Raw genomic sequence first — 26,516 nt, 5'->3', positions numbered from 1 at the left:
TCGAGCCTTTGAAGCGCGATCGCCGTCGAACTGCTCCGCCTGCGAGGGGAACGAAGCGACCACAGAATCCGACCGGGATGAGGCGCGATGAGGCGCTGGAAGACATGCGTGCCTCCATTTTTTTTTTTTACTCCTCCTCTCCTTCCTTTTCCCCCCTCCCCTCTCCTTTTCTTCAGGAACCAGCTTCTGCGCGCCGTCACGTGATCCAGCCGGCGAGACCACCTGATCGCGGAGGGAGGGCGTGAGCAAGCGTCCTTGCGTCGCGCGTACGCAGCGTCGTCCCCCTTTCGCCTCGAGCTTGTGTGGGACGGGAGGGGGGGGGAGAGAAAAGAAGGCCTCGCGACGGTCACGTGGGCCTGGTTCGCCCGGCAACAGGAGGCCAAGCGCGACCCTGCCTCGAGGCGGTCACGTGGGGCGGCGTCAACGTCGCCCGCCGGCGTCCAATCCCTTCGCGCAGGCGCACCTCCTCCCTTTCGTCCTCTCTTTTTACCCCCCCCTTCCTCTCCGCCCGCGGGAGGGAGGGAGGGAGGGACTGCGCGAGCGGAGGGCGCGCTGGCCAAGATGGCGGCGGCGCGTTAGAAAGCGGCGGAGGGCGCGACGGCTGCTGAGGAGACGGCCGCGGGGAGGAAGCAGCGGCGGCGGCGAGGGCGGAGGAAGAAGAAGAGGAGGAGGAAGGAGGGAAACGGCGACCAGGAGCCTTCTCTGCGGGGCCCTCCCGACGCGGCCAGAGTGAGTCCCCCCGCCCGGCTTCGCGGTCCGTGTCGCTGCCGCCTGAGGAGAAAAGAAGCGGCCCCATCCGCGCGGCTCCGCTCCTCTCGCCCCGCGGGGGCTCGTAGGGCCGGTCTCCCGTCTCCAAGGTGGCGGCGGCGTCTCCATTAGGCCCAGGGACGCGGGGAGGGGGCTTCTCCGCAGAAAGCGGGTCTCCTTTTTTTAAGGGGGGGTCTTTTAACCCCCTTCCCGGCCGCCCTCAGCCACCCCTCTGCGTGCCTCAGTCGCCCCGGCAGGGTCCGGTTGGCTTCGCTGCTGCATCCCCAGGAAAGAGAGAGAAAGAGGCAGCCTCGCTTGGAAGCCTTGGGGGGGGGGGTTAGAAAGACCCTAGTAGAAGTTCTCTCTATCCACACACATGTAAACACATGTGCAGTTTAATCTTATACATATTAAATACTGTATATGTGTAGGTGTGTGTTCGTGTTTTGACTGTTTAAGAAAGAGGCAGCCTTGCTTGGAAGCTTTTGCAGAGAGCCTCCCTGGCCCTTAACAGAAATTCTGCCTCTCTATCCACACATATATATACACGTATAGTTTAATATTGCATATTAATTTATATACAATTTAATGTGCGTGTAGTTCGACTTTCTTAAGAAAGAAAGGAGCAGCCTTGTGGGAAGATTCCTCCCTGGCTCCCAATAGAAATTCTCTCTGTTCAGACATACATGCACATGCAGTTTAATATTGCGTGTTGCATATTAAACTCTGTGTGTGTGTGTGTGTGTGTGTGTGTATTTTGACTGTTTAAGAAAGAGGCAGCCTTGTGAGGAGACTCCACCTGGCCTCTATTGACATACAGTAGAAAATCTCTCTCTCTACACCTATCTATTTACACATGCATACATGTGCAGTTTGATGTTATATATTAAATAGTGCGTATATGGGTTTCTTTGTAGGTATACATGTATATATGTGTGTGTTTGTGTCTTTGTGTGTCTTGACAGCTTAAGAAAGTGAAAGGTTTGCTTTGAAGCTTGCACGGGTGGGGGGGAGTACCTGGTAGGAAGAAGGGGTGGGAACCCTCCCCAGCTCCCATTCACATAGTCTCTCTCTCTCTATATATATATGTATATATGTGTGTTTTTTTAAGTTTTTGTGGGTACTTACATGTATGTTATTTAGTTTTGTTCGGGTAATTTTCCCACGTCATTCTAGTTGTGCTTTTAAAGTTGTAGCAACCTTTTGGCAGAATCTCATCTGCCATCATCAGGCTTCTGTATTGTGTTCGTTGTGTTCGTATATATGTATGTACATGCACACACTCATGCTGTATGTAACATACACAGCATGTGTATACGGGTATATGTGTGTATATAGAAATTTCTCCAAATATGCATACACATACTGTATAACATACATTGATTTATACTCTGTGTGTTTGTATTGGCGATTTAAGGTCAAAGGTGGCTGGGGAGGATCTTGGTGTGCACGTAGGGTGGGCCCTCTGCATCCTTGGGAAACTTCGCCTTTGGCCGTCACTCGCAGGGGGTGCCTACTTCTCCCAGCCCTTGTTTTCCTGCTTTTTTTGTTCTCAGACGGGCTGGGTGGAAAGACGCCTGGAGCCGTAGGATCTTGATGGGTGGGAAGGCTGGCAAGTATGGATTCCCCCTTTTTTTGCTAAACAAGGGGAGGGGGCCCGCAGTTTGTTCCTCCTGGCTGGCTCAGGAGAAATGACTATTGTTTCCAGGTCTCTCTCTATTGGTTGCCCTTCTCCAGCCCTGGAGGTTCTTCTATGTGGTTGCTGCTGCTAACATGATTCATTTAGGTTGATCTATGGGGCAAATGTGGGGTCTGAGTGTTCACTTAGATCCAGCCCTATCCGGAAGTTTATCTTCTACAACACATGGCAGGAAGGGCCACCTAGGGAGATTTAAAGAGTTTATTTTCTTTGTTACTATGTTCTGTTGCATCTCAGAGCCTTCAAGACTCTGTGACATTATTCGGGATTATCTCTGATTAGATTTTACATCCAGACAAGGACAGTTGAGAAGATCTCAGGCAAGCAAACTGCCTGCCTGTCTGGCTGATTCTACGCTCATTAAGCTTTTTTTTCCAGGCAAAGGCTGTGTTGGTTGTATTGACTGGTGCCTAATTTTCTGTCCGTTTTGGAAAGTGTTATCTGTGTCTCACAAAGCAAATGCTAATTGTTTGGAAACCAATTCAGCTTCAAACCTTGAGGACTATCACTGCAATCTTCAGTAGAATGCCAGAACCTTTTGTTTTGATAGCATGCCTGGTCATATTTCTTGAAGGTCTTGAATTTTTACCCCGGCCGCTAGGTTAGCGACTCAGGGCAGTTTGAACTTTGAGTTGCTACGTGTCTTTATGTCTGATTTTTGTTTCATACAACCCATTGAAAGGGAGTGTAAAAATCTACATGCCAGCATCAAGCTTGAGAACGACACCCGCACCCCCACCAGCTGGTGGAAACTGAGGGTACATGCACTACAGGGAGATAATCAAAGAAGCTTAAGCTGTAAATTGGACTGTGTATGTTGGTTTCTAGTACAGATTATGGTTCCTTTTTTTTTTTTTTTTGGTTTTGTTTTGTTTTTTGTTTCTGTTTTTTGTTTTGTAACTCCTGGTGGCTCATGGGCCAAAGACAGAGGCTTCCGGTCTTCTTGGCTGACCACAGAGAAAAGGGACTAAACTTAATGTGAACATTGACAATTAAAAAAAGAACAAAAAACCACCCTCTGCTCCAGCAGAGTGTTTAATGTGATATGGTTTGCCTTCTAGTAACCATCAAGGAAAATTTACCTAGGAAAAAAAAAGATAAAGCAGAACTCCCTCTGTGAGGCAGATGGGCAGTTCCTAAATCTTTTAAACAAATAAAAACGAACTATTTTTGGTGGGGTAGCTAATGGCTGCCTGAGAGTTAAAGGTAATCTGGGTCTGTGGTATTCTTAGGTTCAGGGGTTACCTTCTCCAGCACTGTCAGGCTCTGATCCTATCTGCTGTTATGCTCTGAACATTAATGGGATATTCTCTTTAGAGAAAGTCTTGGAGAAGAGATTTAACAGAACTGGAAGGGGCCTCGGAGGTCTTCTAGTCCAACCCCCTGCCCAAACAGGAAGTTCTATAACATTTCAGACAGATGGTTGTCCTATCTGGTTTTCATTCAGCCTTATGTAATAACGAAAACTTTCCGCCACGTGTTTCAGGTGCTTCTGAACTAAGTTGGGGGAGCTTTTAAGGGATGGCAACCGGGAGGCAGCATGATGCCGTTTTAGAAGTGAAAAAAAAAAAGAAATAATGGTTTAGTAGAAGCAGCTGTCCCCGTGGAAAAAGCTTATCTGTCATTTGTTTCATCTTGTTTCAGAAATGGTGGAACCAGGACAAGATCTTTTGCTTACAGCTTTAAGTGAAAGTGGAATTAGTCCAAATGACTTGTTTGATATCGATTCTCCAGACATGGGCCTCGCAACTCCACCTCCAGCGATTCAGCAGGTTGGAAAGCCTTTCTACAATGTTGTATTTGTTACGGTCTAGTAGCATTTGAATTACTTTTATTTCCCTAAAAAAAAAAATCCATTGCTGATACAGTGCATTATTAGGCAAAGAGAAACTGGATATTGTTTATTTTATCAACCTTAATGTAGTAAAATAACATCATTCTAAATTTTGTTACTTTATATACGTTACCTGTAAATGGAAGACCTTCATTCTCAGGTTTCCTGGGACTAGTAAAATTGGTCCTGACCCCTGCTGTGTGTCTGCCATCTATCAAACCTGCTTGACTTCTATGGGAGTAAGGAATTAGGGCTACTTCTATAATGTTCCCCTTTGGGAAATAAACTTTTTCAGACTATATTCTGCTGCCCAATTTAGGACATTGTATCGACTTTATGTCATGTTAATCTCCTTACCAGGTTTCTCATCTAAGAATGTTGCATTGCTGCACCCTTTGTCAGTTGCAAAATATAAGTCTCAGATGTGCTATTTGAGGCACACTTTTCTCTGAGAAAGTTTTCATTGGTCAAGGCAGAATGACTTCTGTGTAAGGAATACCAGAACCATGACTGAGTTCAGACAATACAAGAAGCCACACCAAATATGTTTGGCCAGCCCCTCCTTTGAGTTGTGAACTAGGGGATTATAGCCACTACGCCCATCGCTTACTGGTTGTGTTTACAGAATTTGCTTAACCAGAGACAAAAGTCTAGCGGCTGCATTCACACAGGGCTTAATATCAACCTGGGTTGTGTTTATTTTGTTGCTCAGAGAGTTGGGCCTAACATCCAATTTGTTTGCTTATTTTATGTTGCAGTTTGTTGTTTGAATATACAAGTTGGTTTATTAGCTAGGCGAAAATTCTCCAGCAGTGCAGATATCTACTATTTGATCTGTTTAGCAGGGTATTTAACAATGATAAGCTCCAATTCAGATGATCTGCATCGTTCACTTAAATCTTCATTCAGATTTTGTGCATCAATATAAGCTTTAAAAATACGTAGGATTGTGCTTATATCGCAGTATACATGCACAGCATTTTCCAAGGTAAAGAAAGTAATGTTGCATTAAATAAACCCTGATAACACCAATCTAACATTAGTTTTCTTGTAGTCAGTATCTCTTAATGCATTAGACCTGGGGTTGGAGTCAGAAGCATCAGCAGCTGTGAAAGCAGAGCCACAGGCTGTCTCTTCTACAGCACTGAATGTCAGAGTAAGGAAAACACATTTTTAAACAGTTACATCGAAGGTTACAATGCACATCACTTGAATTGTACAAATAAAAATAGGGGCACTTGTTCCCTGAATAAAAGCCAAAGTTTATGTTTACAGAAGAATGACCCGCAAAAATAACCCTGTCTGGTTTTTAATTTAAAAAAAACTTTAAAAATATTTTGAGTCAGAGGACCAAACCATTATACAGAGTTTATAATAGAGTCAAACCTTCTGCCTCTCTCCTAAGGGACATCATTACACTTGAAGTCAGCTCAGCACCGTCCTATCAGCATTTAGGATACCTGCCCAAACTTGCCTCTTTTAGAAAGGCTGATAGAAAGGTATTCCTCAGCATGATTGGTAACATCTCTGATGTAGGTTTTATATTATCCTCTTTTAACAACCCCATAATCCCTTGCGGGGTGGAGTCTGAACAACTGGTGGAGCTAGCAGAGTGTTTACTGGCCAGATGCCCTTCCTGTCGCCAATGAGGAGTTATATTCAGTAGATGCATTCTGATCGTGCCCGGAGAGAGAAATATTTGCCTAGGATCAAACTCACAGCCTCCTGATTGTGAGGCAAGAGCTCCACCTCTAGGCCACCGTCCCACTGTAGGTTTTATTATTACGTTACAATCATTTTACTAACTTTGCTGTGCTATGCTGCCTGCTACTTAGAAGCAACTTCCATGTCTTAAGGAAGGAAAATGCCGGGCCGTTGTCCGTGGTTCTCCCGCAACCACAAGAACGAGTCTCTCCCATTCCTTTAGCAGCCACCTTCCACCACAACCTTCGTCCTGAATCAAATCAACCAGCTGCCTACACTGGGGACGACCCTCGTCATGACGAAAACAACCCCCGTGACCAGTACCAGGCAGACCATCACCGTAGCAAAAATCATACAAACCAGCACCACCACACGGCCCTCGGTGACGGTGCCTGTGGCACGCAACACCTTGACCACCCCTGTGCCCAAGGACCAGATCCAGCTGAAGGACCTCCTCAAGAACAACAGTCTTAACGAACTGATGAAACTGAAGCCTCCGCCCAACATCGCCCCCCCGGTGGCGACCGCGGCGAGTAAGTAGCGGAGTCGTCTGAATGGACGTTGGCGGGCAGGCTTGGGCGATAGGGAATGGTGTCCCTTCAGCTTATCTAGACTGTTCTGACCCAGCTCTCCAAACACGACAAACCTTCTGTAGTTGAAGCAATGATTCCTATATTAGGAGCGCCGGCAGCCCCGGCAAAATGTTTCTCTCTCACCGCAGGCTAGCAAGTCCCTCCGGCAGGGAGATGCATGGTTGCCTGCTACACCTATTCATCTCCGCCCCCTGCCTTTTATCACCCAGAGCTAGGGTGGGGCTTCGCTAGCAGCGGTGGCTCTTCCGTCCCGAGGTCCAGCCCATAGATTTTTTACTGCTCTCCTCTCCTCTGCCTTGTGTGCATCCATGCATCAGGCACTGGGCCCAGGACCGGCCCATTGATTTCCACTGCTCTCCTCTCCTCTGCCTTCTGTGCATACGCACACTGGACCCAGCTGTTCCTCCTTCCTCATCAGCCACTCCAGATGTGGGGGCTGTGGACTCTCCATCTGAGGGCTGACTGACGGCCGAGGCTCCGCCTCTGTCTGTCTCTCTCTGGCAGCTCCAGGGTACTACAGATTTCTCCCTCTTGGTATCTTCCAATTTGCCACCTTTGAGAAACCCTGAACTGGAGGAAGCCAAGATATCTAAGCAGGTCCATCCATGCAGGTAGTTCTCGACCTACAGCAGTTCATTTAGTGACCATTTGAAGTGACAGCGGCACTGAAAAAAAGAGACCGGTGGCCATTTTTCACACAACGGTTGCAGCATCCCCCGGGGTCATGTGATCAAAATTCAGACGCTGAGCACCTGACTCACATTTATGGCGGTTGCAGTGTCCCAGGGTCACCTGGTCGCCTTTTGCAATCTTCTGACAAGTCACCAGGGAGAATAAGAACAGTTTTACTAACTTAACTGCAGTGATTCACTTAGCAGCTGTGGTAACAAAGGTGGTAGAATTGGGTAAAATTTACTTAACCGATATCTCGCTTAGCAAGAAATTGTGGGTTCAATTATGGTCATAAGTCGAGCTACTAGGAATTCTTCAGGCCGCAGGTGTCCAACCGTGACTAATCATCCCACCTGAAGCGTTATCCTCATAATTGTTCATTTAGAGAGAGAAAAACAAAGCTAAAATGAGTGGCTGTTAAAAACGTTATTGAGGTCCCAAATGTTGCCTTTTTTACAGAAATAATTCTTGTGCCCCCAAACGTGGCATACCCCATTAGGCTTGGTAAGATCGCTTTCATTGTTGAAACGGGTTATAGAGTTTTCTTTTCTCTCACCCCCACTTGGGAAATTCCGTGTAATCTTCACCCAGCTTTGGTGCTTTTACATTTTACATCCTCCTGGTAGCCGTAAATTTTAAGACTGGCCTGAAGCTCATCTGCACTGTGGTGTTTTGGTGAATAAAAAGTTTGCCTCTATATTTACACCGGCTTCGAGAACACTTTATTACATCATATAACATTTTTCTTAACATTTAATCCTTGGGGACATTTTCCTTTCAGCCGATATGAGTAACGGTGCTGTTAAAAAGGAGACTTCAACTAAAGAAGTCACGAGGATCTGGGTAAATGATCTCAAAATGAGAAGCTTCTCTCCTACCATGGTAAGTACAACCCTACATTTATATTTATTTGATTTTATTGATCTCATGAACTTATGTAATGTTCCTGTTACAGCGAAACCCTGTTCCTTATACTCTGAAATTCTAGATTTTGATCTGTTGTATAGACTTCCTTTTTTGTGTGTATTTGATCATGATATTGCAAGCTGTTTTGGAGATAAAATATTTGGAATTTTGTAAATGTGCTGTTTACCAGTGAGCACCCTGTTGTGTCTCTTTGAAATATAATATACCAACACATTTCTGGCACACATTTTTTTGCAACGTAGTACAGGCATAAGTGGATTATACAAGACCCCCTGTGGGTATTTCAAAATCTCTTTTGGTGGAAAATAACTGTACTCAGAAGGGGAGTACCTTAAAAGTAGCATTCTAAAATTCAGTGAGGAGAAGAAGGTCAGGAGGTTAGACATCTCTGTGTATCTACTCACACCTGAATTTTGCTGCTTTGTGTGAGACAGAATGCAACACTCTCTGATCTTTCCTGCAGAAAATGCCCGTCACAAAAGAGGAAGAAGAACCAGAGGAAGAAGATGAAGAAGAAATGGGCCACGCAGAGACCTATGCCGAATATATGCCCATAAAATGTATGCCTACTGCTACTTTTTATCAACATTAAATACCAGAATATCCAAGGTGGAAAGACACCGCCTTACACACCCTGCTTTTTCTCCCACAGTAAAAATCGGCTTGCGCCATCCTGACCCGGTGGTAGAAACCAGCTCCCTCTCCAGCGTGACCCCTCCTGAAGTATGGTACAAATCTTCCATTCCCGAAGAAAGCATCGACAGCGGTTGGCTGTCAGCCTTGCAGCTTGAAGCAATTACTTATGCAGCACAGGTACTGCCTTCATTGAAGGCTGGCTACAAATTCGTACCCGTCCCAAAGCCCACCAAAACTGAGACCGAAAACAAGTTCTTGCCACAGATATTTAATGGGTTTTCATGGTGGCGCAGTGGTGAGAGTGCAGGACTGCAGGCTGCTTCTGCTGGCTGCCTGCAGTTTGGCAGTTCAATTCTCCAACCTTGGCCATTTTAAGACTTGTGGATTTCAAATTCCCAGAATTCCTCAGCCAGCAAAGCAAAGCTGGCTGAGGAATTCTGGGAGTTGAAGTCCACAAGTCTTAAAGTTGTCAAGGTTGGAGACCCCTGCTCTAGGCCACATGCTAAATAGATAAAATTCTGTGACTTCCCCACAGCAACACGAGACATTCCTACCGAATGGAGACCGAGCTGGCTTCTTAATAGGCGACGGTGCCGGGGTAGGGAAAGGAAGAACCATCGCTGGCATCATTTATGAAAACTATCTCTTGGGTAGAAAAAGGGCAGTCTGGTAAGTCTCATACGCGGGCATCCGGGTCAGTAGGGTATTGTTCTCCTTGTCCCTGGCTTTGACTTCACGGTGGCCCTGTTTTGCCTTTGCCCTCTTCCAGGTTTAGTGTTTCAAACGATCTGAAATACGATGCCGAAAGGGACTTGAGAGACATTGGCGCCAAAAACATTTTGGTCCATTCATTAAACAAGGTGTGGAAATATTTTACTATTGTATACTTGAACCAAAAAGAAAAAAAAACAAAAAACATTAGGTACGCTTGTGTGAGATCCATGCCCGATGAACACTTTGTATTAAAGAGTTTCAACCAGAAACCTCTCGTCGATAGCTTTGTTTCCTTTCTGGGTGGCTTGCACTGTGTTGGGAAGTTGTGTTAAGAATTGCTGGGTCAAAAATTATTTTTCGGGTTAATCGTTGCAGTAGGCATGTTGCATGTTTTGAAGGTCATACTGGGCAGGGGGGTTTCAAATCATCAGTTATTGAAACATCACGGAATTAAATCATGTAGAATAATATTGTATTTCTGCATTCTCCCATAAAAATGTGAAAAATTAAATTAGATTTGCCTCTATTGGGAAGTTTTCCAAAGGGAAACCACTTGCTAGAATTTGTCCTTATTGAGTATTATAGCATCTCATGGGACAAATTAGTTACCAAGATGAAAGGTTCCTGGAAAACATGTTTAATCATAAGACAGTCATTCTCAGTTTAATGAAACTTGTATACAGTGACAGTGTAATGGATGTTCTAAACAAAAATACCAAAGCCAAAAACTTCTGTGGGAGCCCATCGGCTTTCCAATTTATTTGAGTGCCAAGCACAATAAAATCAGAAATGTTTTTAAGATGCAGTTTTTAAAGCTATTTGGCGTTTAATTAGGGAAGATAACGTGTACACCTTTGTAATGGAACAGAAAATCCTTCATACCTCTGATCTTTTTCTGCTTTAGTTCAAATATGGGAAAATTTCTTCCAAGCATAATGGAAGTGTGAAGAAGGGGATCATCTTTGCTACTTATTCTTCACTTATCGGGGAAAGTCAGTCTGGAGGAAAATATAAAACCAGACTGAAACAGCTGCTTCATTGGTGTGGAGATGACTTTGACGGAGTGGTATCCTTTTCCAGTTGCTAGATTGGGGCAATGTTCCTCCTATTAGCATCTTTTGATTGGTGTCTGATACTCTTTTATAAGAAAACATACAATTTCTGGCTTCCATTCAATGGAATGTTTGCTGTGCAACTTTATACATGTATGTTTGTGAAATGTCTCGTTTCTTAACCACGTGCTCAGATAGTGTTCGACGAATGCCACAAGGCTAAAAACCTTTGCCCAGTTGGCTCTTCAAAGCCAACTAAGACAGGCTTGGCTGTTTTAGAACTGCAGAACAAGCTTCCAAAGGCCAGGGTTATTTATGCTAGTGCCACAGGTAAGGACCGTTTCCATCATTTGAACATTGAGTGTCTTGCCATGCGGTTTTCAAAGAAAAAAAAATATAGCCTGGATAATTTCCTTTTTTTTTTTTTCTCCCGCTTTCAGGTGCTTCTGAGCCCCGGAACATGGCATATATGAACCGACTTGGGATTTGGGGGGAAGGGACCCCATTTAGGGAATTCAGTGACTTTATCCAAGCAGTTGAAAGAAGGTATGTTCGTAGGTCTGGGTTGGTGTTGTGTCAGACGGGAGAAGCAATCGTCAGAAGCATTGGCGCAGCTTTTGTCAAAAGTTCTGGCAAGTCCCTGTGAAAATAATCTCCCTTTAAAAATGGCCTTTTTCTCCCTTTTAATCTTCAGAGGTGTTGGTGCCATGGAAATAGTTGCCATGGATATGAAGCTAAGAGGAATGTACATTGCCAGGCAGCTGAGCTTCTCAGGGGTCACCTTCAAAATAGACGAAGTTCATCTTTCTCAGCACTACGTCAAAATGTATAATAAATCTGTGAAAATGGTAAGCATTTAAAAGGGAGAAGTTGGCGGCTCGGGATGCTATGAGAAAGATCACTGCTTTTAACTCGTTGCAGTAGAAACCCCAGTGAACCTTTGGAACGGTGTAAAGACAAACAGGACAGTGTGAAATCGGTTCCATTAAGCATACTTGGGTCTCCAGGAGGGTAGACCAAAGCCTTGATCAGATTTTCTGCAGAGGTTTTATCCCCTATCTCAGAGGGGGCTTAGCAGTTAAGAGCCTTGCAGGATTTGTAGACTCCCAGAGAACCTCAGTTTCCTCCATTCCAAGGAATTCATTCCGTGAACTCTATGCGACATTATTGGAGCAAGGAGCAGATGTAGTAACGCTTAAACCACATTGTGTTATTGGTAGAGAACACAACCACTTTTTCTAGGCTAAAACCTGGCATTTTGGTAGATAGTTTATAGAAGTTACTGAAAAACAATGGGTTCCAGATTATTTTTTTTAAATTAGAAAATTACTACCCAAAATGTAAGAAATAGACTTTTAAAAACCAGTAGTCTGTTTGTCTGTAGAGCATCTCAATCATCCAGGTCATTGTTGATCCAAATGTGCTTTTCCAAAAAGGCATCTGGACTTACCTTGGTGCTTTCTTCGAAAACGTTTCGCTTGCCATCCAAGAAGCTTCTGCAGTTCTTCAGAAGTATTTTCCTTCTTGGATGACAAGAGAAACGTTTTCAAAGAAAGCAACAAGGTAAGTCCAGATGCCTTTTCAAAAAAAAAGAAAACCACCTTTGGACAGCAGTCGGTTTAGTCTAGCATCCCGTCTTCCTCTCTTTTTTTATTGTTGAATATTTTATGTTGCCCAAGCATGAAGACTCTGCTTTCCTTTTTTCAGTGGGTAAGTGCCAGGGAGAAATTTCAACAGGCTGCTGACCTCATTGACGCCGAACAGCGCATGAAGAAGTCCATGTGGGGCCAGTTCTGGTCTGCTCACCAGAGATTTTTTAAATACCTCTGCATTGCCTCCAAAGTCAAAAGAGTGGTGCAGCTGGCCCGGGAAGAGATCAAGAACGGCAAGGTGGGTTGGGCCTGGACTTCAACCTGGGGTTGAGATCCTGGAATGACAGGCGAAGCCCCCATCCTTCCCATTCAGAAGAGCTTAAAACCTCCCCTGTGTTTTCTTTCCTGCAGTGCGTGGTCATTGGGCTGCAATCCACAGGAGAAGCCAGAACTCTGGAAGCTTTGGAAGAAGGTGGCGGGGAACTGAATGACTTTGTTTCCACAGCCAAGTAAGCCTCCTGTCAGCCCTGCAGCTTTCAGCTTTTCAAATTCTTCCAAAATTCAGAGCGCTACCTTAGAAATATTGGGTGGGCCACACAAGAAGAGGAATCCGCTTATTAGCTGTACTGTAGTTCAGACATTTGTGGCTTCCATTCTTGCCTCTTAACCAACGCCTTTCAAAGTATGCTGTCTGGGGGGGATTCTGGGAATTGGAAGTCTGTACGTTTTAAAGTTGCCGAGTTTGAAAAACGCCGCTCTTCCGTGATCGGTTATTTCATTGTCCACCAACTTTTAAAATTCATGAACTGTTTAATAGCGAGTATCTGGTGTATGTGGGAAAAGTGGTGCAGTGCATCTCTTTGAGATTACAGATGAAAACTCTGCTTCTTTATTATTAACGGTAACACTCTAAAAGGAGATTTATGAGAAACCGGTAAATCCCCCATTTTTTGACTTAGAAGAATATGCTAAACCAACATGTCATATTTCCCCAGAAACATGGGTTTCCTATCACAAGGCAAGGGTGGGCCAATTTAATGCTTCTGGCTGTTTTGTGCCACAGCCCCTCAATCCTGGCTACACTCTAGGTGATGCTCTTGGGCTAGTCTTCAAACACCGCCGTTGTTTTTCTCTCTTGGAATTTTACAGGGGGGTGTTTCAATCCCTCATCGAGAAACATTTCCCAGCTCCTGACCGGAAGAAGCTGTTCAGCTTGCTGGGAATTGACCTGTCCCTCCAGAGTAACAACAGCTCTCCCCGAGACAGTCCTTGCAAGGAGGATAAAGTGAAGAAACGTAAAGGTAACACGGAACCCATTTCCATTGCTGTTTTTCTTTGGAACCCTGAATGCTGTTTTAATTGGATGTGCTGTGCCCATTTAGGATAGCGAGAGGAGGAGGGAGCCGATGAAACTTAGTTTGTGAATTGAGAAATAATGTTGATTGGTGGCTCAGGATGGGGATATTCAGCGCCAGTAGCGGTTCTAAAAACACCCTCCGAAGACACCTTACAGCAAGCGTCTCCAACCTTAGCAACTTTAAGTCTGGCAGACTTCAACTTCCAGAATTCCTCACCCGGTTTTGGAAGTTGCCACGGTTGGAGACCCCTGCCTTACAGTATAGCTCTTCCACCATCAGTATCTACAGAAGACCCAACCATTTCCAAAGAATAATTCCCTGTAATAATACTTAGGAGAGATGAAAACTAAAAATGCCATGTCTACCTTTGGAAGCACGATCTGCATAATCTTGCTGTTGAATTCAGACATGGGGAGATACTTCCTCCTTTGCACTTTGTTTCTTGCTGAGAAAACCTAAATTGTCCTAAGCTCCAGAAAGCAAAACATGCTTTGCATGAATTAAGTCAGGGGAATCTCTGCGCCGTTTCTTCATTCGTCGTCTTATTTCTTGTTCAGTCCCTCCACATTTCTCTCTGAGGCGATGCTTCTCAATTCAGAAAGTCACTTTTCTTTTTTTGCTAACCAGCCCCCAAGAATCAAGGTCCCCTTTTCTAATGTGCCTTCTTTTGCTTAACGGAAAAAAAAGGGGAAGAAATGACGAGAGAGGTCAAGAAAGCCCGTAAGACCGGCGGCCTGGCTGGGAGCAGTTCTGACGAAAGCTTCAGTGAATCTGAGGCCTCGGAGAACGAAGAGAGCGACAACGAGAGTTCTCGCTTTTTAAGTTCCGGAGACGATGATGACTTCAACCCCTTTAGAGATGAATCTAGTGAAGATGATGAGGATGGTGAGACGATTGGGGTCTTTCTCATCTTTAAGAGGAAACGTGGTGGCTCAGGGGCTAAGAAGCTGAGCTTGTTGATCCGAAAGGTTGGCAGTTTGGCGGTTCGAATCCCTAGCGCCATGTCACAGAGTGAGCTCCCGTTCCTTGTCCCAGCTTCTGCCAACCTAGCAGTTTGAAAGCATGTAAAAAATGCAAGTAGAAAAATAGGGGCCACTTTGGTGGGAAGGGAACAGCGCTCCGTGCACCTTTGAAGGTGTTTAGTCCTGCCGGCCACATGACCAGGGGTCTTCGGACAGCGCTGGCTCTTCAGCTTTGCAACGGAGATGAGCAGGGCCCCCTAGAGCCAGAAACGACTAACACGGATGTGCAAGGGGAACCTTTACCATCTTTATGACTTTAGGTGGGATGTGATTTTGGGGTAAAGCTGGTTGGGGTTTTGCTTGCCCACTTTGGGTTTTTCCCACCCCTCCCTTCCTCTCAGACCCTTGGCTGATCCGGAAAGAACATAAGAAAAATAAAGAGAAGAAAAAGAAGAAGAGCATAGACCCCGATTCTATTCAGAGTGCCTTACTAGCATCTGGTCTTGGATCCAAAAGGCCGAGTTCTCTCTCCTCCACAGCCGTAACCTCTTCTACAAATGTCTCTGGTAAGTCACTCGAGAGGTCTTCTCTTCTGTTTTGGCCGTCAGAAAGTTTCTGCCTGGCGAGGAAGCGGCAGTTGTAAAAGTCTGCAAACGAAAATCAGAGGTCATCTATTTGTCCACACTTTCTCCAACTGGCCACAGTTTTATTGAAAGTCTTAACCTTCCATGCGCTGTACTCTTTTCATAAAATTCGTTGCAGAAAGTGGAACCAAACCTCTCATGAATTTAGGATTCCATGGATTAACCTGGCTTTCCTTCTAAGAGTCTCTTATAAATCTCTCTCCCTCCCTCTCTCTTTCTTTCTCTTTCTCTTTCTCCCCCTCCCTGTTTTGGTGCTTCACAGCACCCAGTAACACAAACACCAGCTACATGACGAGTCAGGATGCTGTGGAAAGGGCCCAGCAGATGAAGAAAGAATTGCTGGATAAACTGGAGAAGCTGTCCGAAGATCTCCCTCCTAACACGCTAGATGAACTCATCGATGAACTGGGAGGTCCTGAGAATGTGGCCGAGGTAGGTGGCTTGGATGATCCCGGAAGGAAAGCTTTTAGATGAAACTCTTAGAAAGAGGGAGCCTCTCCTTGAATAAGAAGTTGTAAAAATAAAGGTTGTGACACAGGAGGCCTGGCAATAGCAATAGCCCTTAGACTTATATACCACTTCACGGTGCTTTTCAGCCCCCTCTAAGCGGTTTAGTGTCAGCCTCTTGCCTCCCAACAATCTGGGTCCTCATTTTACCCACCTTGGAAGGATGGAAGGCCAAGTCAACCTTGGCATTAAAAATAGACAGCCTGCCACTGTCAGGCTAGCAAGATGCGATGCGAAGCTAGCAAAATGGCAGCCCTGACAGATTCACTTCATTGTGTGGCTAGATCATAAAATAGGGCAGAACTCGCTGAACACCTGTCTTGCTTTGCAACATAAAATTTGGGCTCAACTGTGGTTGTAAGGCAAGGACTACCTGTATGTCCCCAGTAAGTTTCTCAGCATAGCCTTGAAGAATTATTTGACGGGTCCTTAGACCTTTTTTTCTTGGGCCTCAACGCTTGACATGGCCTGCTAACACGACTTGCTGTTCTGAAGATGACAGGTCGGAAAGGAAGGGTTGTGAGCAACGACGATGGCAGCATCTCCTACGAGTCAAGATCTGAACTTGATGTCCCCGTGGAAATCCTAAACATCACCGAGAAGCAGAGATTCATGGATGGAGATAAGGTACCTGTTGCTCTCTGCAGGGTTGAAATACTTAGATTTTTCAGCAAGTTTAAAAATAAAACGTCGGCGTTCCGGACTATTCATGTCTTTCAAAAATACAGTGTCCAAATATAACTCTGTTCTTTTTATTTTTGAAAGTTGAAACTGTTCACGTAAGAATGCAATAAGTCAATCCTTGCTTGGAATTAGTTTATGTCAGGACAAGTGGGCTTTGGCAAGGAGGTTTGGCTTGCACTTTTGTAATCGGTGCAAGCTGTTGATCTTGGAAACATCCGCTGCCGTGGGTATTTTAAGGTGATACCGATAAAACATTTGCAAGAGACATTTTTTAGCTAATGTGGGGGGGAATCTAACTGCTAAAAAAAAAGGTGATATCTTTCTCAAGTATATCGCATTATATTTTCATGACCCAAAGTTTGCCTGTATAAAATCTCAGTTTCTTTCCTTTCTTCACCGTCACCACCTCCTGCCTTGCAGAATATCGCCATCATCTCCGAAGCCGCCAGCTCAGGCATCTCTTTGCAAGCAGATCGAAGGGCCAAAAATCAGAGGAGGAGAGTACATATGACCCTGGAGCTGCCGTGGAGTGCCGATCGGGCAATTCAGCAGTTTGGTGAGTAGCTGGAGGTTGGCTGAACGTGGAAACAGGGCCTCTAGTACTGAGCTTCAGGGTCATGTAATTCTACCACGAGGCCTCGAAGTCAATGCAACATCTCTGTAGGCTTCCAGATTGAAAGATGCCTTGATAAGACAAAACCTTGTTCTCTTAAATCGCCAGGACGAACTCACCGGTCCAACCAAGTGACTGCCCCGGAGTACGTCTTCCTAATTTCTGAATTGGCGGGAGAACAAAGATTCGCCTCCATCGTTGCCAAACGGCTGGAGAGCTTGGTAAGACGTTCGCCGAGAGTTGCTCCCAATGGATCCTTAAATCATATCCACCCCGATTTTGACAAAAGGCAGTCCCTGTTGTTTTGCAAGTCAGCTTTTCTTGTCTTTTTTAAACAGGGAGCTCTCACCCACGGAGATAGAAGAGCAACAGAGACTAGAGATTTGAGTAGATTCAACTTTGACAACAAGGTAAAAAATTGCAGTCCTTTCCCACGTCTTAGTTTTCGGTGCCATTTTTACTCTTTTTCTTTTCTCCTTTGAAATAACGCAGTGCGTATCCATAGATACTATTTGCACATGTATTTTAATTTCATTCTATGACTCTACCTTTGTTATATATAAAAAGGCAGGGTATTACAATACTAATATAGATACATGGATGTGCATAAACCGTGAAACTGGTCGTATTCTGTATTGCAAAGACAATAGTTGTTTTTTTCTTCCTCTGAAATTAGTATGGCCGAAATGCACTGGAAATAGTCATGAAGTCCATCGTGAATATGGATTCCCCGTTAGTGTCTCCGCCAGCAGATTATCCAGGAGAGTTTTTCAAAGGTAGGTTCTGTGGTTGTTTTTTTCCCCCCAGTCATTGAAATAAAACTTGGAGAAAGCCTCAGGTATTGAGATTGGATTGCTGCTTATATTTACCTCTCAAAAGCGTAACTGAGTTTCCTTAGCAGCTTCTGCGTTGATCGTAGCTTCTTATTTTCAGCCAAACAAACCAAACATTTAATTTTTGATCGTGACATTCCGGTCACCTAACGATGTGATATATGGGCAGAAGAAATTTTGCCATCTCTTTCTGCTGCTGCATTTATTTTAGAAGCTTGGAAGAGATCCTGATTTTTTTAAAATTTGGGATTCTGATTTATGCACCTACTTATGCAGTCAGCGGCTGTCTTGTAACCCTGAATTTAAGCTCTCTTTTTTTCCTTCCAGATGTTAGACAAGGTTTGATAGGTGTCGGCCTAATCAATGTCGAAGACCGGTCTGGAATTCTTACTCTTGACAAAGGTATTTCTTTTGCCATGCTTAGCAACTTCTTTTTGGAAGTATTTCTCCGTTACTGCTGCATAGCTGAGCTCTGGGATTATTTTCCTCTTGCTCAGCCCGGAGGAGTGAGAACGGCCACCAATATCATCTCATCTCCCTTCTTTTTAGATTATAACAATATTGGGAAATTCCTGAACCGCATCCTAGGCATGGAAGTCCACCAACAGAACGCTCTGTTCCAGTATTTCTCAGACACGCTCAACGCGGTCATCCACAATGCGAAGAAGAACGGGAGATACGACATGGGCATATTAGGTAAGGAGGTGTTTCCAGGGTGGGCATTACAGCTCATCCTCGACTTACGGCCACAATGGAGCCCAAAATTTCTGTTGCTAAGTGAGACAGTTGTTAAGTGACCACTTGGCAGTTGATTCATATGTACGACGGCTGCAGTGTCCTAGGGGGTCACACAATCCCCCTTTGCGACCTTCTGATGAGCACAGTCAATGGGGAAGCTGAGTTCACTTAACAATTGCAGGGATTCACTTAACGGTGGCAAGAAAGGTCGTAAAATGGGGCAAGACTCATTTAACTGTCTCACTTAGCAATATAGTGATTTGGGGCTCCATCATTCGAGGACTTACCTATATAGACATGTCGGATGCTGATCTCATTTTTCCTGTTGATTTTTGTTTTCCCAGATCTGGGATCAGGAGATGAAAAAGTGAGGAAAGCAGATGCTAAAAAATTCCTAACCCCTGGCTATTCTACCTCCGGACACGTCGAACTGTACACCGTAAGTTCTTGGATGGGCAGGTCAGGTTGGACCGAGCTGCTATGTTGTGGTCAGCCGGCAGCAGGTGCTGACGGCTGGGGAGAGCGAGGACTCAGATGAGGGGCCTGGTCCATTAGGGAGTGGATTGCTGTCTTCAGAGATTGTGGAGGCTGGCAGCAGCGATGAGGAGGTTCCCGAGGAGCCTGTGCCAACTGTGCGTGCGTGCAGGGTTGCTTGTAGGAAAGAGCAGCTGCAGCAACATGGGAGACTCGGGAGTAAGGCTGCAAGGTAATTGCCCCTCCTTCAAGAAGATAAAAGCCAGCTGTGAATTGGACATTCTTTGCAGGAAGCAAAGACGTTTTGAAACTCAGCCTCGTGGACATTGCAGTATCTTAAGTTGGTATTTGAGGACTCTTGTGTTGTGAAATATTTATTAATCTGTTATTCTTAGCAGCCTCGCACAGTTTTGGCGAGGCTCGTGCTTCTCAAAGTTAGTTTGCAGCAGCCTTTTAACCGGGGATTTGTAAGAACCATTTAAAGGTTTCGGTTCCCTTTGGTTCGTGTTTGTTTTATTGGAAAAGGGTTTGGGTCAGAACATGCTGACATACGTGTGTCCCTGGCCATCCAGCACGGTCTCTAATCTTGTTTCCTAGATAAGCGTGGAGAGAGGGATGTCTTGGGAGGAAGCAACCAAGCTTTGGAGTGAACAGCGTGGGCCAGAGGATGGCTTTTATTTATCGCTTCAGGTGAGCCGCGGTTTGAAGGTCTGCCTTAACGTGTTCATGGGCCAGAACTTGGAAGCGTTACTCAGAACCTTATTACGCGTGGTCCTCGACTTGTCACCACAACGGAACCCAACATTTCTGTTTCTAAGGGAAAAACTCGTTCAGTGACTTTTGCCCCCTTTTCTTCCAGTGAATCACTACAGTTAGGAACACGGCTGTTGAGTGAATCTGGCTTCCCCATGGGACGTGCCTTGTTCAGAAGGTCGCAAAAGGAGATCCCAAAGATGCTGCAGCCGTCATAAATGCGAACCAGTTGCGAAGCGCCCCAAATTTTCATCACATGACCCCAGGGATGCTGCAAGGGTCCCGAGTCATTTTTTTTTCTTTCCAGTTCCACTGTCACTTCGAACGGTCATTAAATGGGACTGTTGTAAGTCGAGGACTAAGGCCACCTCGGGGAGTTTGGTTAAAAACTACATGTTTCAACCTTGTCCACTTGACGAGGGATAGGTTTCAACTCCCAGAATTGCCCAGCCAACAGAACCAGGCTTCTGTTTCTAAAATTTGCCTTTTTAGCCAGCCTGGTTTCGGCAGCGAGCAGCCAGCCGTGCAATCAATAAAAATCTGTAGAAAAAGGGGACTTTCGACTTTCGTACTCGGTCCAGGTTTATTAAATGAGTAATTTAGGAGGAATCTCAACGGTGTCTTCTGGGAGGCACAAATCTGTCTCTTTTCATTTTCTCTCCCCCGACCCCTTTCTGCCTTTTCTTTACCAGATACGAAATAGTAAGAAAACTGCCATCCTGGTAAAAGAGGTGAACCCCAAAAAGAAGCTTTTCCTGGTCTATAGGCCGAATACCGGAAAACAATTGAAACTGGAAACCTACTCTGAAATCAAGAAAAAATATAAAAAAGTGAGCGATGTTTATAAAGTTTACCTTCTTCACCCTACGGCTGTGGAACTTTTCCTTGGTTGCCGGTTCAGTTTGCATCTTTAAAAGTTGAGAGACCTCATTCGTTGCTTCCAAATGAGTTTCCAGCCTGATCTGACTACGAATATCTGCTGTGCCTCATTCTAGGTATCCTCCGACGATGCTGTGACTCACTGGGTAGAACAGTACACCTCGTCGGCAGACACATGCACACATGCTTACTGGTAAGTTCTTCAAAACGGTGGGACTGCTGTGCAAAAAAAAATGGACTTCCCTGGGACTTCCCAACCAAACTCAAATACCCAGTTGGAAGGGTTGAACTCTGGGTTTGAATTGCAAGGTCCTTGATGGTCCCCAAGCTTGGTGGTTTTCTTGCAGACGTTTCATGACCCATCTAGGGAGCATCGTCAGGGCTAGAAGGGAGTGGGATTTGCTGTCTGTTTATATACAAGTGGATTTCCCTGTCATTGTTGGTGGAAGTGTTCTTGGTTATTCCTTGATTAGCCTGGTGTTGACTGAGGGGACAGTTCCTTGATTGGGATATAAACAGAGAGCAACCTTCCCCTCCCTTCTAGCAGTGATGATGTTACCTAGTTGGGTCATGAAACGTCTGCAAAGAAAAACAACTGAGCTCAGAGAGCTCCAAGGACTCCACAGTCGTCCTCCTCCCCCTCCTCTCTGCAAACCCCACTCCCTTCTAGCACTGATGATGTTTCCTAGTTGGGTCATGAAACGTCTGCAAGAAAACAACTAAGCTTTCAGACAACACCAAGGACTGCACGGAAGAAGTAACTTTGTGCCCCTTGTTTCTCCTCATTCGATCTGCAAGTTTACACTTTGCTGGACTTCATCCTTTTGTTGTGATCCTATAGGATTTCTTTAAAAAAATATCAGCTAAACTTTGAAAGGACACTCCCAAATGAGACATAACTTTGTTTTGGGCGCTCGTCTTCGACTATTTCTTTGGATACAAAACTCCATAGTCAGTTCTTGGTTTAAAAACAGATTTTTTTTAAATCGAAAGGAATCCAAAGTCCATATTCAGTTCTTGGTGTTTTTTAAATTTTTTTAGCATTGAGCACCTTCCTTCCCTCGTTTCAGGAGAGGCAACTGCAAAAGGGCCAGTCTGGGCCTGGTTTGTGAAGTCGGCTTGCGCTGCCGGACCTATTACGTCCTCTGCGGTTCTGTCTTGAGCGTTTGGACAAAGGTGGAAGGGGTCCTTGCCTCTGTGAGCGGCACGAATGTCAAAATGCAAATTGTTCGCTTGCGAACCGAGGACGGCCAGAGAATTGTAGGCAAGTATGGCAGGGAAGGCCCACCTTCCTACGTCTGGCACCAACATTTCTCTATGCTTAACCCAGTCCTCCCCATCTCCCTGACACTCCGCTCCCCCTCTGAGTGTGAGAGGGGAAGGGTGAAACCCCTTGAGCCAAGCCCCCTGCCCCCCACATCTTTTGGTTCAGCTTTCGCAAATTGGAAGCAAACAAGCACAATACAACAAGTCTTCTACGTCTTTATTTTCCTTTTGAGGAAACTAAAGAATGTTTTTAAAAGTTCAGCAACATTAAGATGTAGAAACTTCCAACTCCCCAAATCCCCCAGGCCAGCTTGGGTGGACCCCCAACTCCCAGAAGTGGGAGTTGCTGTGGCTGAGGAATTCTGGGCATTGAAGTCCCACCCATGAATGCAAAAAAAAAAAAAAAAAAGCCACTGTCCGTGAAGTCTGCAGAACGGACTGAGGCTTGCAGCTTAACCCAAAGAAAGGTTGGCCAGCGAAGCAAGAGAGAGAGAGAGAGCCTCAGCTCCTTGACCTTACCTGCCCCTTAACTGTGTTGCAGGCTTGATCATTCCAGCAAACTGCGTGTCTCCCCTCGTCAACCTCCTGTCGACGTCCGATCAGTCGCAACAGCTGGCCGTCCAGCAGCAACAGATCTGGCAACAGCACCATCCGCAGAGCATCGCCCACTTCAACAGCGCATGAGACGGATCCCTGTGGTATTTCGGCTCGACCACCCCTAAGCGTTGCGCTTTCGATTTTTTAATTTCTTTTGGGGGCTCCAGCTCCTCCTCCTCCTCCCCAGCTTATTTTAAATTTTTTTTTATTTTCACTTTTTTATTTCTGGGTTTGAATGATCAGGGACAGATTCCAAAGAATTAGCTTTCAGTTCCGCCGCGCTGACTTTAGAACGCCGCTGAAGGGAAGAGGCACAGAAGAGAGAGAGAGAGGTCAAACGGAAAGGCCGGCTTTGCTTTACAGCGGTCATATCATCATCATCTCTTTATTTTTAATTTTTTATAATTCCTCCGGAGTTTTTGTAGCCCTGCTTAGCACACACATCAGCACACATCCTTCTACTTAAGTGACAACCGCACCTGGTCAGTTTGGGAAGACGCTTGGAAGATTTCCCCCAAACCTGCTTGTCCTCCCTCCCTTCCTCCCTTCCTTCCATTTGCTCATTTGACGCTCAGGGTTGAACACAGGAACATCGGAGCTATGCTGCAGGAGATGTCCTACTTGGAAACTGTATATATATGTATGTGTAGATATATATATATATATATATAAATATAAATATTGGCCGCAACAGAGGTCCCAAATTATATTAAAAAAAAAAGTACACTTTATTTAAAGGAGCAGCATGGAAACTTAGATGTTTGCAACCTGTGTTTTAAGGCGGAGTCAACTTTGGGGCTGCCCATCATGTCTCGATGTACGGAAAGCCAGAGAAAGGGACGGCCTGAACCTCAGAATTGCATTTCGATTCCACCCTCACCCCCTTTTTTCTTCCCCGCCCCCTCCTAAGGTGGGTGCCCCAGTGACTCTGTTTTTCTCCAGATTTCTTCTATAGGTTATATATATTTGAATCTTCCTTGGATATTTTTTTAGCCCCTCCTCCCATTTTCCTTTGTTTTTGGGCTTTGCGTATCCACGTTGCTTGTACAGTGAAACCATCTTAATTTTTTTAAAGAAGTTAAATGGTGTCCCTAACGCAAGATGGCTTCGAAAAGGGCCTCCCCCCCTTTCTCTCTCCGAAGTTTCCTTTATTTTTCAGGAAACTATAAAGTACAAATTTTAATTTTTTCCAGTTCCCACCGCAGCCCCCCTTTTTACGTTTTTTTGTTGTTAAATATACTTTACTTGAGCTGTAGACTAGATGAGGAGGAGGCAGCCCAACATGAGAGTCCTAGCTTCTGTGCTGGGTGGTTTTCCTTTTTTTATTTTTTATTTTTCCTGTTGCCCCATAACTTAAATACTTCCTGTTTTACGTCTGTAAGACATTGTAGAGTTTATCCTGGAACTGTTTAAAAAAAAACTGTATATGTACAAAATGTGAATAGTCACTTATCTGAGAATATGGGTAAGGTTTTTTTTTCCGTTTTGTTTTTGTTTTGCCTATAATAGTAGATGTTTATATAAGTGAAGGACAATGTTTGTCATTTTTCTTGCTTGCACAGGTTGCACTATGAAACATTTGAGATTGTATAAACCTGTCCACCACGCCCTGCAAGGTTATGCTGAGATCTTTGCAGGTATCAGAATTAAAGAGAAAGAAAGAAAAAAAAAAAGAGAGAGAGAGAGAATACTACTGTTCTAACCAGCTTCAGAGTCCTGTTTTGGTTGATGGTGGCCCTGTGGGATCTTCGTATTGTAAGAATCCGGTCGAGCGTTTTTTGCCAGGCGAGCCTGGAGCCCCCTTCTCCCAGGAGGAGGAGGAGGAGGAGGGTCCCACCATTGAGACTCTGCATGGTCTACCATTCTTGCCTTTTTTGGCCCCTCTTCCCCCACTGTCTCGGAGATGCCCCCCGCTTGCTCTGCTCTGCTTGCCTATTGCCAGTCGCGAGCCATGTTCCTCGTGTCCAAAGGGGAAAAGGGTTTTTTTTTCGGGGGGTGTACCCTGGGCTTGGGTGAGCATTCACATTTCGTACATTTGGAGAAACGTCGGCCTTGTTCGGCTCTACGAGTGAATTTATTTGCTCCGTTTTGAATGCAGAAAGACTTCGTTTCTTTTTTTTTCCTTTTTATTTATACACGGCCCTTCCAAACAGATGCCCGGGGCCCGGCTTATGAAAAGCTTAACGTTAACAATAAAAAGAAAAGAGAAAAACAAAAACACGACATGGGTCCAAGAACTGTGTGCCTTTTTCCCCTTCCGAGTCCTTATATTCTTCTCAAGGACTAGGCTTGGGGATTTCCAACTCCCAGAATTCCCCAGCCATCCTTAAAACCCCATTTTTCCTTGCATCAAACCTCTCCCTGGGATTCACACGTTGCAGGAAACTCGAGGTGGTTGCAAAAAACTTGGAGGGGGGGTGGGGTTGTCCCTTGGATTTGGGGTTTTCTAGGTGGTGAAGGGAGATGGTGGTCGGGGCACGCCGTTGAGTCCAACATATTGGCACCAGGTTGGAGAAGGGAGTTTCTCTATGCCAGGGATCCCCAAACATGGCAACTTTAAAGCTTGTGGATTTCAACTCCCAGAATTCCCCAGCCAGTCATGCCTGTTTTTCTCTCTTGATCTCCTAAAGCGGAGAGAGATTGCAGAGGAAGGGATTGCAAGAGAGTTAAACTATGCTGGCTGGAGAATCCTGGGAGTTGGAAGTCCACAAGTGGCCAAGTTTGGGGACCCCTGCTCTATGCCCACTGCTCCCCTGGGAATCAAAGGCCCAGGTCTCTGGGGCGCATTTCTTGGGATCTGGCCTGGTGTTTGTTCTGTTTTTGTAGTCCCAGGCAGAGGTGAACATCCTGTCCCACAGGTATTCCAGAGGGGTAAAGGACTTGAAGGCCAGAAGGTTGAGCTCAGGCTGAAGAGCATCAACCTGGAGAAGTTGTGACTTTTTACCAGGAGTCTCCAACCTTGGCAACGTTGGACTTCAACTCCCAGAATCGCCCAGCCAGCATGAGTCGCTGAGGAATTCTGGGAGTTGAAGTCCACCAATCTTAAAAGTTGCCGAAGTTGAGGAGAGTGGAGACCCCCGCTTGATGGGCCTCTTTTAACAGCACACACAAAGCCAAGCCCCGATATAGTTAAGGCGCAGAACAACGTATGAATCCAGGCAGTGGTGGAACCCTCAACTCCTCTTAACTGTTCAGATGTCGCATAAGAAGCAGTGGCCCCGTTTCAAAATGGATGCGGCCCCTTGAGGGACCAGCAACGGGACGCACCGATTATAGAGATCCTGTTCCGGCCTCGCGCTGCATCCGCTACCACCCTGCACCCGTTGCAAATAGTGAGATTTCCAGCCTTTTTGGAACTCCAGGTAATCCAAAGATGCATCCTTCCCTTTGCAACAAGAAAGGAAAAAAGAAGAAAAAGAGGCAAAGGAGCAAGAAAACAAGAAGGGAAGGAAGGAAGGAAACGGATTGTACGTAGCAGGATGGCAACCAACCAACCCCTCTCCTGCCAGCCCTGGTATAAACCGTCCAGTCCCGTGTGTCCCCCCCCCCTCGCCCAGAGGAATCCCCTCCCACTCCCACCCTTGGGGGGAAAAGGCCAGCCAACTTTTCCTCCTCCTCACCCCCTCCTCCTTCCTCTTCCTCCCCTCTCCTCCCCTTCCTCTCCACTTATTTCTCTTCTTCCTCTCCGCTTATTTCTCCTCTTCTCCTCACCCTTCTCCCCTCTCCTCTTCCTCCTTCCTCTTCTTCCCCCTTCCTCCTCTTCCCTTCCCCTCCTTCCTCCTCCACCTCTTCTTCCTTCTTCTTCTCCTTCCTCCTCTTCCCCTCTTCCTCCACCTCCTCTCCTTCCTTCCTCTCCCTCCCTCTTACGCCTCTTCTTCCTTCCCTCTCCTCCCCTTCCTCCCCACTTATTCCTCCTCTTCCCCGCCTCCTTCCTCCTCCTCTCTCCTCTTCTTCCTTCCTCCTCTTCTCTCCTCCTCTTCCCCGCCCCCTCCTCCTCCTTCCTTCCTTCCTTCCCTTCCTCCTCCTCCTGTCCCTCCT

General features: G+C 45.6%; 1 protein-coding gene across 2 annotated transcripts; it reads left to right on the top strand.

Moving 5' to 3' along the window:
• The first annotated feature begins 228 nt into the window (after positions 1-228).
• Positions 229-24,151, top strand: SBNO1 (strawberry notch homolog 1). Of its 2 annotated transcripts, none has more exons than XM_026719396.2 (31): positions 229-729; positions 4,091-4,218; positions 6,208-6,517; positions 8,031-8,131; positions 8,640-8,736; positions 8,829-8,989; positions 9,348-9,481; positions 9,582-9,672; positions 10,431-10,592; positions 10,773-10,908; positions 11,019-11,124; positions 11,273-11,426; positions 12,286-12,468; positions 12,582-12,679; positions 13,320-13,471; positions 14,216-14,413; positions 14,892-15,056; positions 15,397-15,566; positions 16,137-16,268; positions 16,746-16,881; positions 17,047-17,159; positions 17,277-17,348; positions 17,615-17,714; positions 18,099-18,173; positions 18,321-18,467; positions 18,854-18,948; positions 19,581-19,673; positions 20,429-20,566; positions 20,732-20,808; positions 21,686-21,879; positions 22,423-24,151. In XM_026719396.2, exons 2-31 carry the CDS (start codon positions 4,093-4,095, stop codon positions 22,563-22,565), a joined length of 4,059 nt encoding a protein of 1,352 aa, XP_026575181.1. In that variant the 5' UTR covers positions 229-729; positions 4,091-4,092; the 3' UTR covers positions 22,566-24,151. The 2 variants fall into 2 exon arrangements, with proteins under 2 accessions (XP_026575181.1, XP_026575182.1); XM_026719397.2 differs by having other exon boundaries at positions 317-729; positions 6,211-6,517.
• Positions 24,152-26,516: the final 2,365 nt, after the last annotated feature.

The sequence above is a fragment of the Pseudonaja textilis genome, chromosome 15, assembly GCF_049901715.1.
Source record: "Pseudonaja textilis isolate UNSWEBS1 chromosome 15, rPseTex1.2, whole genome shotgun sequence".
NCBI lineage: Eukaryota > Metazoa > Chordata > Lepidosauria > Squamata > Elapidae > Pseudonaja > Pseudonaja textilis.
Note: the sequence above shows the minus strand (reverse complement) of the source record. Positions and strands in the feature narration are given on the sequence as shown.